General features: G+C 39.7%; 1 protein-coding gene across 2 annotated transcripts in view; it reads right to left on the reverse strand.

Moving 5' to 3' along the window:
- Positions 1 to 7024: 7024 nt before the first annotated feature.
- Positions 7025 to 15859, reverse strand: part of LOC111333118 (long-chain-fatty-acid--CoA ligase 1) — a 42596-nt gene continuing 33761 nt past the window's right edge. For both annotated transcript variants that reach the window (XM_088747455.1, XM_088747454.1), the window contains 9 exons: positions 15089 to 15184; positions 14807 to 14879; positions 13662 to 13753; positions 13403 to 13519; positions 10423 to 10476; positions 9840 to 9929; positions 9668 to 9769; positions 9138 to 9209; positions 7025 to 8127 (listed from right to left, as the gene is read on the reverse strand). In XM_088747455.1, the coding sequence (XP_088603581.1) occupies positions 7981 to 8127; positions 9138 to 9209; positions 9668 to 9769; positions 9840 to 9929; positions 10423 to 10476; positions 13403 to 13519; positions 13662 to 13753; positions 14807 to 14879; positions 15089 to 15184 (843 nt within the window). In that variant the 3' untranslated portion in view covers positions 7025 to 7980. The remainder of the gene's footprint in view (positions 8128 to 9137; positions 9210 to 9667; positions 9770 to 9839; positions 9930 to 10422; positions 10477 to 13402; positions 13520 to 13661; positions 13754 to 14806; positions 14880 to 15088; positions 15185 to 15859) is intronic.

A 15859-nucleotide genomic window follows, 5' to 3' on the forward strand; every position in this document is an offset into this window, starting at 1 on the left:
CACTAAATAGGTGCTACCTACATGCAATATCAGCAGCTACGCTTGTCGTGTCAACAAGTCACTCTCAAAACTGTGAATGGTGAGAGAACTTTGCTCAAAGAGAATGTTCAATTGCACTCCTAAGCGAATATCTTCAATCTTTTACCACTTTCCTTTCCAGCAGTACGCATTGTCACATAGTTTTAATTGGCCATAATTCTTTTGTGTTCGACACTCCTACGATGTGCTGGAAATTCAAATAAAGAAACATCGTCGAAGAACGCGTTTTTCGCCTATAGCCTTCCACTCATCAAAACACTCGCCAAAGATGGTAACGCTCTTCTCAATCCTTATGGAAAACCATGTAAAAGCAATCTCCCTTCTGTGTATCAAGCTGTTTTTTATGAAGATTTTGACACACACGATGCTTTGGAAGATGTACGTGCCCTCCACTGTGTCCTCTTTCAATCCCCGTTGCAGCTAACAAGCGCTGACATTGCAAGCAACAGCAATGTGAAATCCACCTCCTTCGCTTTCGAAGACACGGAATTTCTTGACGGACGCCACGAACGCATGCAAACTTTTAAAGACAAGCTCTATTCACAGGGCGATAACGGGCTCCTCGTCAAAGAAAACATCATTCTGAAAATTGCAGAAAGCGGCCTGTGTTACAATGGCTTAAAAGATCTTTACAACAGCGGTGGGAAGGAAGCACTGGTCGCCATTCTTAGCAAATCGCCAACCACATCGCGTCGATCAGACTTTTTGGAGTTGGGGAGGTTTAGTCGAGAGAGACTAAGGCCAAGAAGGCAGCATCTTAAGAAAATTGTTTTCGTACGCAAAATATCGATGGAACGATATATTCTCTTAAAAAAAAGCAAAAACAAAATAAAACAAAACAAAACAAAACATAAAAAAACCTAAATCTGATCTCTAATCAAGAACTAGGACAAGATTTCTTTCACGCATAGAAATCTTCAGCGGATATTTTTATTGCATTAGTATAAACCTATTGCGTATGATGCACGATCCTCGCAGTAGATAGCGCTATTTAAGCAATAGCGAAAATCAGACCTGAAAAAAATCAGGCCTGTACGGGATTCGAACCACTGACCTCTGCGATACTAGTGCAGCGCTCTACCAATTGAGCTAACAAGCCAACTGGGAGCAGGCCGTTACAGGCCTGACTTTTTTCAGGTCTGATTTTCGCTACTGCATAGATGGCGCTCTCTACTGCGAGAATCGTGCATCATACGTATTTTAATTTACCTAATCATTCTAAGCAACATATGGCAATCTGCGGTCTTTCCTTACACTTAGGTAGCACGGAAAGCCGTTATACTCTTGAACAAAAGCTCATCTTTCAAACCGGCAGTCTAAATCCCACAGGGATCAACGAACGCTTTTCATTCCACTAACTTATTCGTGTTTTTCTCGTTGCCATATTCTCACCAATAACGTAGCTCCACTTTCTGCCTTTAAAAGCGCACACGACCCACAATTCCTCCATTCGCTCCGAGGAAGGGCTAACGCTCGAAACGTCAACTTTTGTAATCGTTACGGTGGCCAATTTACCATTTCAACTTTGTTGATATATCCAAATTATTTCGTTACCCCCACCGACGCAGCCCCAAACAGTTTCTTTAGAAACTATCAGCCTTTATGAGAGACTTAGAAGAACAACTATGGCTTAGGGCGAAGAAGATTGAAAACACGGTTTGCAAATAACGAACTTGTAATAGAAGGCGAACTTCTTTAGGACAGAGTGTGGACTGTATTGGTGTTCCTTCGGTACGCTATCGTGTACTTATTAATAGTTACAATGCAAAATAAAAGTACACACACATAAAATGATGATGAAAGATCACAAATCCCCTTTAACTTACTTCAGTTCTTTGCAGCCTTCAAACAACTGTTTAACGTCACCACTATAGTACCCAATCCTTCCTCCGCTCACAAACAAGTTCAGCTGAGAACATTCATTTAAAATTATTCTGAAAAAGTGGGCGACATTTTTTGTTTTATCATTTGTAAGAGTACCGTCACATTAGGTGGTAGCGGACACCAATACTATATTTCCAACCTTAATTTTGCAAGCAAAGGAAACAATTAAAGATAGTAATGCTATTTTTCAGAAATTAGCACAAAATCATATCCTCTAAATTAAACGTATTGACGAGTGAGACCTTCCGTTTGGAGCAAACTTATTAATCATGTCTTCGGATTGTCAATTAAAAGTCATAAGGGAAGAAAACATTGGTAAATTGTAGTTGTGAGTTGTATGAGATCCATTGAAGGATTGCCAAGTTTTCTTAACATTTGCGTGACTAGTTGTGCGATATGAAACTCACGTGATTTATCCGTTCGTATATGTGAGCCAGCAGTAAAAATGACAGGCGCACATCCTCCGTTGTCAGCTCAAAACCGTTCTGTAATGAGTATCAAAACAAGTAAGACAGGTTAGGAATTTTTATAGTCTTTTTTTTTTACGACTTAGTTTCCATAAAGCTGGTGGTCAATCTTTCTAACCGTCGGGAGTTAGGGCCGGGAGACGGCGCGACCTCCTTTGGGAGGCCTAATTAGAAAGAATTTCGAGAACAGGTTTGGGGCTAAATATGGTGGAATATCCATCATTACCCATGTGTAGCTTACAGTTCTTGTCTTGTTCTTGTCTACGTCTTGGAAATTTCGAACTCGCGCTCGGTTGAAGAGACTCGGGGAGCCGATTGAGGTTTTGTGATCGAGCGAGTGAGCGAGCGAGGTTCGAAAATGTTTTCCTGACTGTAGCGATGGCGCTGAAGCTTAAGTTAAGAGTCTAAGATCGGTAACGAAAACTTCGGGCTAGAGAATACGCCGAAAAATTCGCGCGCTAACAAGTCGTAGCGTTTAAATAGTTCTAAAAGGCAGGCATGAAATGATAAGCTAACACAAAAATTCGCACGTGGAATCCTACACCATGTTCCTAAGAAGTTTGTAATTGACTGTACAGAGACCATCATCGACGGTTAGTCAAGAGATTGTAATAGCTCCAAAACGGAGAGCTTGTATCGTGAATACATACCTGAAGCATCATCCAACGATATCCTGAGATGTCAGCTACAAGATTGGCATGTGTCAAGATGGCTCCCTTTGGTAGACCTAGGCCTATAACCATGACGTAAGATCAGCATACAACGAAAAACTGGACGAATGTGACATCTTTTTGGCTTGTGACATATCCAGCGCAGCAAAGCCGGTGACAACTGAAAGTAAATGCGCGTGGTCCTGCTAAATATTTTAAGGATAGTGCGAAACTTAACAGGATAACATTTGATGTTCTCTTTGAAGTCTCCATTTTTCACGAGACAAAGTTAGGGAGGATGATCTCGCGAAACCAGAATTTATAGCCCCTCGCTCTCAGCACTCGGACACGCTGCTTTTGAAATACAACACAGTTTGACACTTCGGAAAATCAAGGTATGCACATCCCTATAATTGGCCCGAAAACTGATATTTAACAAATCGACAGCGGTTTAGTGTGGTGCGTACGCTCATAGACAACAATGTTCGTTAGCACAGGGGTCAAAATGTGCGCCTTGTGATTCCATAAAATTTTGACTACTTTGAAGACGAATATCGTTTTCGATAAGAGTATGGATCACACTAAACCACTGTCGATTTGTAACAGCGAAAATCATGGAGGACAATCATAATCGCAGCTTATTAAAACCCATTGGTCAATAAATCTTTCACTGAACATCCATTAATGTTGGTATGACTGCGGTTCTTTACCACAACCATTATGTGACACGTCAGCTTTTGTAATCGTTACGGTGGCCAATTTACCATTTCAACTTTGTTGATATATCTAAATTATTTCGTTACCCCCACCGACGCAGCCCCAAACAGTTTCTTTAGAAACTATCAGCCTTTATTCATTATGTGACACGTTGACGCAAGCAACGTTGTCTGTACCCTTATCGACAATATCAAATTGGCCGATCAGATTGTGACATGCGATTAAAATGAATGTCATCGAGGAGTTCAATATGGAAAGGGACTGTTCATCATTTACATAAAGGAAGATGAAAATAGGAGGGGGGAAAGGGAAAAAAATCATGAGGGTCAAAAGCATTTCATAACAGCTGCAGGGTGGGGTTCATATTTCAAGGGGTGATAGGGGGTTTGTCATGACCCATTAAATCTTATCCGTTTTTCCACTCGTGTAACACACTGTTAAAACGTCTTCGGGCTTAGCAGGCTGAAGAAATGATAGAAAAGTAGTCTTATTAGTTTGCAATGATTAGCAAGATCGGCGAGACTTTTTGGAGTTGTGGAGGTTTAGTCGAGAGAAACTAAGCGCAAGAAGGCAGCATTTTAAGAAAATTGTTTTCGTACGCAAAATATCGATGGAACAATAAATTCTCTTAAAAAAAAGCAAAAACAAAACAAACAAACAAAACAAGAAACAAGAAAACCTCCTAAATCTGATCTCTAATCAAGAACTAGGACAAGATTCCTTTCACGCATAGAATATTTTTGTTGCTTTAGTATAAACCTATTGGTCGTTCATAACTCAACTACAAGACCGGCTCATGTTTATATCTTTTTTCGTTTAGAAACACACTTGTTCAAACTGCTCAGTCTACTTACTTTCTATCAGGGATTACAGCTTACCACTAAATTTTCTCCGATTCTCATTGGTTAAAATTGATCACGTGACGCGATAGTGCCCATCCATAGAGAGACACTATCAGCCAATCGTGCGCGTCCGCGGAAAATACCCGGATGGATAGTACTCATCCATCCGGGATGGATGAGTACTCATTTTCATCCGTGAAAAATTTTTAACGGTTTGACGGCCGCGAAGTTAGGCAGATCGGAAAGACAGTGACTTTTCAATTCTGACAGGTATAATGTATTATGCACGGTTGCAAATTACAGTGGAACCCGGATATAACGATATGCTACCTTTCTATATCAAGAAATGGTTGGATACTCTAGTCTTCTCGGATAGGGACGAACAAATGGAGGTCCCTTCTCCTATCGTACACTGGCACGGAAATCATTGAGAACATCTGACAACCCAGATCAGTTAAAGCTCACTGCTAGGAAAAAAAAGAAATGTATTAATCACGGGTTACATAACCCTTTCTTTGGGGTGTTACATGGTATGTTGTTACAATTGCTTCATTAGCGGTAGGCTATATATTCAAGCTGTTGTCATTTATTTTCATTCGACCGTCCTTACGTCCTCAAAATTAAATACCTAGAGACTAGGGGCTATCAGTTTCTCTTAGAAGTAGTTTTTGCAGATACGAAGATTGTTTAGACTGTCTTGCATGTCCGAGTTTTCATTCTGTTGATGTACCATTCCTATCGATTTTGTTGATGAAGGTATGATAAATGTTTTACATTCGTTTGAGCTGGGTAGCGAGTTAGATTAAAACCCCGCGACAGTTAAGTATTCGTTCATTATCGACATCGGCGGTTCACTATCTAAAATTGAGTACAAAGTAGAAAGAAACACAAGTATAATGACGCATATCGTATCGAAATTATTCATTTGAAGAGAGCTGTACCTATGTTTGAATTTTAGCAAATGTTGCTTGCACGCATCCAACCTTTTTCTCTTTGATTATCAGCTCTTAACATCTCCTTAACCCCCTAATTTCCACAAGTGACTGCTTCCGTTGTAAACATGGCGTCCTTAGTTGAGTTGAGAAAGTTTCCTCGATGGATCGTGAAAATCTGCATTGACGCGGTTGAGGGTTTAAGCAAAGAACCTTTTCATACCACAGCTCTCGTAAGAGAAAGCTAAGGATTTTTGACGCGTTAATGAGCCTTACTTGAACTCTAAAAAATTTGGAGAAGTCAAGTTAGCGATGCTAGACTGCGCCAGCCTCACGGTCAGCGAAAACGAACTAAATCAGGGCACGCGAAAATTGCGATAGTGAGGCAAAAAAAGTCCTTCCATTCCGTTTCCCTGGCAACCACAATCACCGTTTATCGTTCGTTGGCTCTGCCGCTCGCCCCTCTGACTAATGGCCTGGGGAAGGTTACAGTTCCGCGAGCCTGAGATGCTAGGATCGAGGGCGTGCATAAATTTCGAGAATTCACACAATCTTAGCTAACCTCCCTCGTCGTCCTGTTGTACTGGTTTGCGTCAAATAAATAGTTTTCTGACACACTTTTCGTAACTTTGTAGTAACAGACCATCGAACTATAATACATGTAAAGCAAGCTGTTGCAATGTTTGATAAACTTAGTGGATTCCAGCCATGCATGCCTTCTTTGGTTTTGGATCAACTAGCAATCCCCTTTGTAATATTTTTCTTCATTGTCATTAGTTGTCTCCCTGATATTGTACTGATCATATGAGAAGAAATTCTGTCTTGGTCACTCATGGGAGTTAAAGGCGTAAAAATCAACTCATTTTTATCTTGAAATCAAAGCAAGGCGGGATGATAAGAATGTATAAATGATTCAAATCTCCACTCATTGTGAAGGAAACATAAAGAGAGGGGTCAGTCGTCGCTAACAGAGTTTACATTGGGGACTATTGAAAATTGATTGCAAATGAAGGGGAATTTTTAAGAATCTATAGAGCTTTAGGAAATGATCAAATGATTTTTCTGTTGCTTCACAGCTAAAATCCTCCTTCCCCACCCCTCCCTTCCCCCTCGACGATTTGATAATGACCAGAACCTCATAATCTTGTGTCCTCTTTAATAGAGGGTCCACCTTGTCGTAACTCTGAAGTAGTTGTTAGTCTTTGCGCTTTGGATCTTGGGGCTGAGTTGTCTTGGGCGGCATTTTATTCATTACAATTTATAAAACGTAATTAATATATGAAATAAAACAAAAAGAGAGAAAAATTGGAGCAATATAAAATGGCGCGACCGAAGCGAAATATCGCAAGTTCAACAGAGTAGGCATGCGCAGTCAAGATTTCATGGAAATTCTGGTTCCCAGGCGGTCTCACCTTATTTTGCAATTTTTCTATCGTATATGAGTAGAGAAGCCTGAAAAGACTTATTGAGGATCGTTACAAAACAACACAAAATGGGGCGAACATGTTTATTTTTCCTTCAAATCTCGTTATTATTGATTAAATAGGAGTCATTTAACTGCTTGTAAAGATGAAATAAACAATTTTTAACTGCTTGAAACTTTAATAAATACTGCAGACTTCTCTTTTCTGAGAAGTATACATTGATTTTTTTCATTCCTACGAGTGCTAAAAGAATTCAATATATAATCAATTGAGTTGAGTGGGATGTGGAAGAAAGAGGCTGAAGAAAATATATTCGCGGGCTACAAAAAGTGGGAAAAATTTCTGTTTCACTACATACTATTTAGCTAAGTCTCAGTCCCTAGGGTAACCTTTTGTTTTTGCTATTGTACTGTCTACTTTAATCAAAGAACTGTGCGCAATAATAAAAGATGTATACGGAAATCTTGGCCAAAGCTGTAGGAAGAGCGTAATGCAGGGTGACATTCTTAATCAGTGATAGCGCAAATGGAAGGCGTAATGAGTGATCAGGAGCGACAAGAACGTGCGGGCGAGATGACACAGGTGCACGATCCAAATGGAACTTTCTACTCCTGTGTTCCTGTGTCTGCTCTCCTACACGCGTGTTAGTCGCGCGCGATTTTGCTGATCCTTGGAGGGGAAGGGAGGGGAGATGATATAATAGTTTGGCTGATATAAAAATTTAGTAAAGGAAGGGGGGTGTAACGTATTGTCTTCATTCACTACAAATAATGCGAAAGTGCTTGTAAAAGTTATGAATATTTCCTCCTCCTTCTTTTCAGGTTTCACTATACAAATTACCTTTTTCAGCCCAGCATAATTTTGAAAATTTCTACGTTCATTTACTCAGCGGATTTGAAGTTCTTGTATCATTTATTTATCAGTTATTAATTAGGATCTGTCTCATTTCCTAGCTATTTCTTGTAGCTTTTAAGAAGCGAAGGGTTGGGGTAGCTCGTGATGGCTTTGTCATGCCTGTATCTGCGTTAGTTCCCAGCCTCCACCTCTTCGTAAAGCCGATCGATTTTGTCTTTGAAAGTCTTGTGTATCTCTGAACGCTTGGCCTTGAAGGTGGGTGTAAGAAGTCCGTTTTCAATGCTAAACATCTCGGGATGAAGATAGATTTTCTTGACCTTTGAAATAAAAGATATTACAGTAATATGTAAGAATAATGGCTGTAGTTTTTAACAGATAAATTTCATCATTTTTTTCTTCCATGCTCTCAAAATTTAAAGATTTTTAAGAAATAGCACTCAAACTGGAGTTACAAACATGACAGTAAAACGCATGTTGGAAAACAATAGTAGTAAAATTTACTTGACGTTTCCTATGTTTCGACATACATTTTCAGAAGTGACAGTTAATAATACACGTGTTTAATTTTAAACACGAAGGCGCACTATAAAAGGAGCCTTAGGTTCCACTGGACCATTTGTCAATCAACCGTCATGTGATGTACAACTCTTAGAGTCAAGTCAGCTTGAGCTACAGCTACTCCAAAGCAGTGAACAGCGGGCGCATTCCTCAAAAATTGTTTTATGTCTCCATCACAATACAATAATTTTTTAGATTTGTATTTCCTTTCTCCAATGGAAACTGTCTTTATTTCTGGCGATAAATTTGAGATTGAATTAGGTGGCTCGCACGTTACCTCATGCCACCATGCTGGTGGAAGTAAACAATAGATATCTCTTAGCTCCTTTTGTTCGTCTACCAGCATTTAAATTTGAACCGCACACCTCAACGGTGAGTGACAAATGAGCCTAGGTCTTCCCAGGGAAGACTTCCTTATATAGCGCGTCTTCGTGTTTAAGATAAGTAACTAATTAACAAAACAACGAACAAAAGTTGAGAAGAAAAACTTTGCATATACAAAGATGCAAATCTTATCAAGCTACGATGGCCAAAGAGAAAGAATTTTTAAAGATCTTTATTTGGTACTGAACGAAGTTTGTTGGTAACCAGGGAGACTCAAGGGTCATTACCGCGTAAAGGGAAAGTTAAAGAAAAGTTATCCCGAGTTAAGCTGTCTCATGTACAAAAGCACTTCAAACTGGACTCCTCTCATTAAAATGGGCATTCCCCATATCTATCAGACATCATTGTTTGTGACTAAATAACGACATCTTGTATACCCCCTAACCTGTTCCAATGAATTCAGGTCTCCTTCTCTTCCCTTGGCCAAGATGTCTTCGAATATAACTTTATTAATAATCTGAAAAAAGGAAAGTGAAAGTCATTTGCTTGGTTGAATACATTTACAAATGAAAAAAACTTTCTAACTTTTAATGTTTTGATTATTATTGTAAATTCAGGTGGCGGGGGGGGGGGAAGGGGTTGAAGAAAGTGAAAAATGAACTCATCTTTCAGCCATGGGAGGCTAAAAAAAATGATAAAAAAAATACAACAAGAAAGAAAACCGAAAACTATTTGAATGTATAAGTAAAGATATCTGGAGAAAGTCAATTGGCCGTTTGACCCCTTTCGACTAGCTAAAACCATGTTGACCTGTGGCTAGTTCAACTTGAGCTTGCACGGAGAAGCCTGGGGATAATATTACGGATCTTACTTGTTTACACTTTACACATCAGCTCTCACCCCTCAGGACCCCTCACCTTTAACCCCTCATCCATTACCCCTCGCCATTAACTCCTTTTTAACGTATTTTTTTACCTCATCTTGACAAAGCTGTTTCACATCTCCCTCGACTCCGGTTTTTTTGGCCCAGGCCTCTAAGACTTCAGCGTCCGGTACGATAATGGCAACTAAGAAGGACTGGAAACGGAGAATGTGTTAATCCAAGCTGCTAAATAGTTTCAGTGCTTAAAATGTTATCAAAACAAACCTTAAAGCTGTCTCCAAGGACAAAAGCCTGCGCGACAAACGGACTGCGTAGATAAACATTCTGGATTTTCTCCGGGGCAATGTACTCTCCCTATTTCAAAAATAAAAATAATTACCTTTTTAAATGAAACAAAAAATAAATAAATAAATAAATAAATGAATGAATAAATAAATAAAAAAGAAAAGAATTGCTACACGAAGTTGAGACTGAGAAAACATCTAAGTTTTCTGAGAGACATCGAACCCAAAACGGCGCGAATTCGGATTTCGCGTTCCGATACATAATTTCTTAGCTACATGGTATTTAATAGTAAGCTTCAAATGGTCGATGTAAGCTCAACTTAACATATCTCCTTATTGGAAAGCCGAACAAAACATATCTATTTTTCCTATACTGTTGAGCTTCACAAGTGTTTGAAGGAAATCTATACAAAAGAACAACACAGAGATGGTAACCTCTGGAAATGCTACTGAAATCTTACAACCGCTTCAAAGACATTTAGCAAGCTGTAACGGAATACAAAAAAAAGAAAGCAAGGTTTGTATAGCAATGATATTCAGAGACAAAAATATAGTATTCTCACCTGGGAAAGCTTAAAAATGTTTTTCTTTCTATCAATGATTTTCAAAGTTCCATTCTGCAAAAGAGGACAGTGAGCTTTTAGCCTTGATAACAACATAGGCATGCCACGCATGCAAGAGTTGTTTTTCGGATGGGTGGGTAACTAAAGTATAACCAACTGATGTTTCCTTCTTTGTAAAAGAAAAAGAGCTTTAGCTTTCAAAAGATTTCAACGACAATATTTTTAAATGGAGAGCGAAATTGAAAAAAAAAAAGCTCCCAATTCAAATATTTAAACTCAGTGTCTTGTGGTCTATTGTCACTGGTTTCTTGATACTTGTAGGCAAAATGAAATGTATTCATTAGTCTCCTTTGCAGCCGCTGTTTGGTCTCGTCACGCAACGCACTTTCTCCATTTCATTACGTGACGATAGAACACAACAGCTGCGCGAACGTATGAAGCCTCTAGGAACATGAGCCCACGCGGGGCATGTTCAGGGTCTTGCTCATATAATTAGTGCGGCCCCTCAGGGGTGGGTTGAGATTTGCTTCCCGGCTATAACCTTTAAATAGACACATGCTGTTGATTCTCATTCTAGAGTTGGCTTCTTCAGTTTACAAAGCAACTAAGCGGTTCAAAGAGTCGTGGTAAGTACGATATATAAAATTTCATGAATGTGCTAATGGGCTAATGCGACATCCCGCTAATTTTATAATATACATTTCAACGCCTTTATAAACAGAGCTGCTCTTACATGAACCATCTCTACATTGATTCATATACTGACACATCATTAATTGCTATAGAAGGACGTCGTTCTGAATACATTCCCTCTATATTTTAAAGTTTTTTCCTTTCCCAACGAGAACACTGAGTCTCGTGCGCATTAAAATCAGTACTTCTGCCGTGTTGAGTCAAATGAGTTGTTCGTTTCATTCATCATACTTACCAGCAATTGGACAACAATCAAACGCCAGTGGAAATCTACTTAAATGGACATGCCTAATCTGTGCACGAATAAACGTCCTCAGAAGTTCACAATGTTAAATGTACAAATTGCGTCACGCGCACGGTCCGTTATTTTCGGCGGATCAAATGTTCAGATTGAGCAAACCAAAATTCCATTTTATCTCCAGGAGACCACATGCAAATTCATTTAGCTGTCTATGTTTTTCGAATAAGAGAAGGCACATTAAATGAGGAGAAAAAAAATCATATTTCAGAGGCTTTTACGTGGGTATTACAACACGTGCGGGGTAAGATGCAGTTGTCAATCTGGACTTTGCCTTCTGCATGTAGAAGTCCAGATTAAATACTGGTTGTTTACAAAGAAATCACACGTAATAGGGTGAAGTCCAAGGTAGCTTTTAGGCGAATTTGATTGGTAGAAACGGCGTCAAAGCGCATGGGAGTTGCGTGGAAAATTTACCAACAGTATCATTCGATTTCATGTAAAATATTTTTGTGGGGAAGGATTATACCGTAAGATTTAGGCTGTTAATTGGAAAATGTCATTTAATTGGGGAAAGCCTAATCAATAGAACCAAGAAAACACGTAAATCACGTACTTCCCAAAAATAGCGTTTAAAAACACAAGATGCAACTCAATGAGAACTTCAAAAAGTAAAGAAACGGAAATTAATAGGGCATTCGACACAGAAAGTAAATTTAATTTACTCATCTTTTCGACCTTGGCCAATGAAGCATCCCCAAGGCAAAAACAAGATTATTGATCAAACACGCTTTTCGAAAATGCTTTGTGCAAATTTTTTTCCAGTCAGGAAAACTAGCCTTTACAAAACAAACGCTGAAGTGATAAATTCGTACGTGTTAGATCTTAAGTTAAGAAGCTTTTGTAACCGAGACGTTATCGCAACGAGTCACACACGACGGACATTTTATATTTCAATAACTATTTGTTGATGTCGTTTTTAGTGTGCGGCAATGTTGGGATGATTTCATTGCCACACTTTGTGTCACCCTTATTCCATGGCATGATTGACATGAGAGACAATGCAATTTGGTTTCATCGACTGAGTCGATAATGTAAATTGGCCACCCCAAAGGGTTCAAAAGGTGACGTTTCGAGCGTCAACCCTTCGTCACAGCGAATGGAGGAATTAAAAAAAAAAAAAAAAAGAAGTATTTTTATAGGATTACGCAATTACTGGTGAACCAGTAGTTTACATTGTAGTCCTTGCAGACAAATGAAACAAATGACCTAAATTGAACATAACATCATTAAGAACCCCAACCGGCCGGAGACAAACCAGCAAGCGTGGCCAAGGATCTAAACTCAGGGCTACCGTGAAACAAATCCAGTGGTCATGGTGGGACTCGAACCCGAGAGCGGCGGATTACGAGTCAGACACTAACCACTCAGCCACACTGCCTCCTTATTGTGGAATTGTGGGTTTTGTGTGTTTAAAATGCATGCATACGAAAAAGGTTTATATGAAGTTATATGTGACAAGTTTATCTAAGGAGAAACAATGCCTTGACGCACTGACCTGCTCCAAATCTGTCTTAATGCTGTGATTTGGCTGATGCGCGATACCGTGACCCTAATGCAGCAATCTGATCGATGCGAGATACATAACCAGATCGGCGATCTAATTGTCGCAGCAATAAAGCACTCGATACGCTAACATAGAGTTATCATTCCTTTTGCTAATGAAAAAAGAAACTCAGAAAGACTCGTCATCCGTTATGTCCTCGCTTATGATTCGCAACGCCATCGTCACGTGGTCCTTTAGTTGTCGTTATCTCCTTGTTGCATTCAAGATAGACTTTGACACTGACTCATTCAAATGACCAATTACTATCCAACTGACAACTCATATACTTCGCAAGAGATTTGTTTAAAACATTCCTCTTGCATTCCACCTATCTTTCAATGTTTTACCTATGCAATGGGACACAGTAACTATATAAGATTTCGTGCATGCCAATTTGCAAAACTCCAAAGGGGATCAAACCGAGACCAGAAATAATCACCTACCGGAAGCCATTCACCAATGTCACCGGTATGGAGCCACCCATCCTGGTCAATAGTTTCAGCAGTTTTCTCAGGGTCGTGAAGGTAGCCTTTGAAGACGTTGGGACCTTTAAGACAAATCTAAAAGAGTAAAATTAAATGATTGGATTGCAGTTTAGCTGAACTGAAACAAATGGATTTTGTTGCAACAAACTCTGTCCGATACAATGAATATATGAAGTTGATATGTGAAGTTCATATAAACTCTGTCCGTCTATCTTACCTCTCCCTGACCATCTTTAGCGTAGTATTCTTTCTCTTCCACGTCGACAAGCTTAATAATGTTGCAAGGAACTGGAGGACCAACATGTCCGGCTGCAGAAAGAAAACAAATACAATTAGTATAAGCATTAACGTGATTTCTAGTGCAATTTAGTATTAATAAGAACAGGTAAATCTTCCAAAGACAACAAAGTCTTAGAAAAATTTACGAGTGCTTTTAGTACCAAATTACACAAGAAAAAACTTTATTACTTATTGATAGTTTACAGAAGAAAGCATCACAGAAAGTCAAGAGAGACGAAATTTTGACAGTTTGTGCGTGTTATTTATAATTTGCACTCGTGTTACATTTTTCCGCTCGTGTTGGATAAAAAATGTACTCGTTTTCAGCCAATCAGACGCGCGTAATGTTTTCATGTATAGTATTAAGTAGAGAATCGTCGATGAGTCGGGTAGTGATTGGTCAATTATTTGGTTTGCTCGACCATAAGTCAGTCGTCTTGGCTATCAGTCAGTAAGGTTAACGGCCAATCAACCAGTTAAGTTGAGAAGTCAGTCATTACGTAAAACGATCAAACGGTTACTACGCCAGCAGCTCAGTGGAACCGGGACAGTCAGTGACTTACTAAAAGTTAGTCAAACCTCCAGCCAGTTAATCAGTCAGTCAGTACGTCAGACCGTCAATCCGTCACTCCGTAGATCGTCAGTTAATCTGTCCGTCAGTCCGTCATTCAGTCAGTTCGTCAATCCATCAGTCAATCAGCTATTTAGTGGTTCCTCCAGCCAGCCAATCAGTCAGCCAGTCGGTCAGTCAGCCAGCCTATCAGCCAGCAAGTCAGTCATGGAGTCAGTAACTCACTCATTCAATCAGCCAGCCACCCAGGCGGCCAGCTAGCCAGCCAGCCAGCCAGCCAGCTAGCCAGCCAGCTAGCCAGCCAGCCAGGCAGCCAGCTAGCCAGCCAGCTAGCCAGCCAGCCAGCCAGCCAGCCAGCCAGCCAGCTAGCCAGCACGTCAGTCAGGCAGTCCGGGGATCCGTCAGTTGGTGAGTCAGTTAGCCAGTCCGCAGTCATTTCCTCTGTTTATCAGCCACTGAGTCGGCCAATGACTTCAACAGACGTCAAGAAACATACGAAGAGCTTGACATACCTGTTGTGACGTCATCAAACAGCTGGAAGGTTGCAGCCGCTGTGCATTCGGTCTGACCATAACCTTCAGTCAGCTGAAGAAACAAGTGGCAAAAAATGTACTATAAGAATTGACAAAATGAAGTTGTGGTTCTGTCTTCCTACTAAAACGGACAAATTGGTCTTATCTTGCTCGCTAACAATGGCCCACTTTGTCCCAACCCCTCCATAAAAAAGGGGATTTAAGTACAGTTTTAGGTAGCTTTTCACCGCGAAAGATGTTTGATGCAAATGGTCAACTCACGTGACATCCCATGATGCATCTGATGAATGACGTCACCTTAGCTGACAGAGGTGCAGAACCACAAGGCATGTATCGCACGTGACCACCAAGTAAACTCTGTCGCGAAGAAGGAATATACCAAGAAGGTCTTTTACTAAGAATTAATTCGTAGGAATATATTACAGCACTACACAAAATTAAATGCTTTAGGAACAAAGCAGGGATTAATGTTTGAAGTGGGAACTTATATTTTTTGCAGTTAAAGAAGTTGTAAATGAGAGTGGAAAAAAAGAGCAAAATGAAAGTATTGTCTTCTGAGAAAAATCTAAGCCGTTTCATTTTCAAAACTCGAGACAGAAATATATCTCTTGATCAAATTTAAGGCCAATCATATGAAAAATTTCAATCGATTATCTTTGCAATACACCAGGGTATGAATTGTTTGAGCTGAGACCGCTCGGTCGCTAACTTATTCCGTTGCATGACGCATTTCGCTCATTCTGCGTTCTGTGATTGGCAAAAAGAAAAATCGCCTGGCCCTAATCAACAGTCAGCGTCAAAACTAAATCCAGTCCGATATCTTCACACGCTTCAGTTTTCCTGCACTTCCGATCTTTTGTTTGCTTGTTTGTTTTTTGTTTTTTTTTTTGTTTTTTGTTTTTTTGTTGCTGTTGTTTTTTGTCTTTTAAGTCCCCAATAATCACAAGTTGTATGTAGCAATATTTTCCTCGTTGTAATTTAATCGGTTTTGACTTAATGACCGTTTTATTAATCGAACCGGGCTCCAACGGG

The sequence above is a fragment of the Stylophora pistillata genome, chromosome 2 (genome assembly GCF_964205215.1).
Source record: "Stylophora pistillata chromosome 2, jaStyPist1.2, whole genome shotgun sequence".
Classification (NCBI taxonomy): domain Eukaryota; kingdom Metazoa; phylum Cnidaria; class Anthozoa; order Scleractinia; family Pocilloporidae; genus Stylophora; species Stylophora pistillata.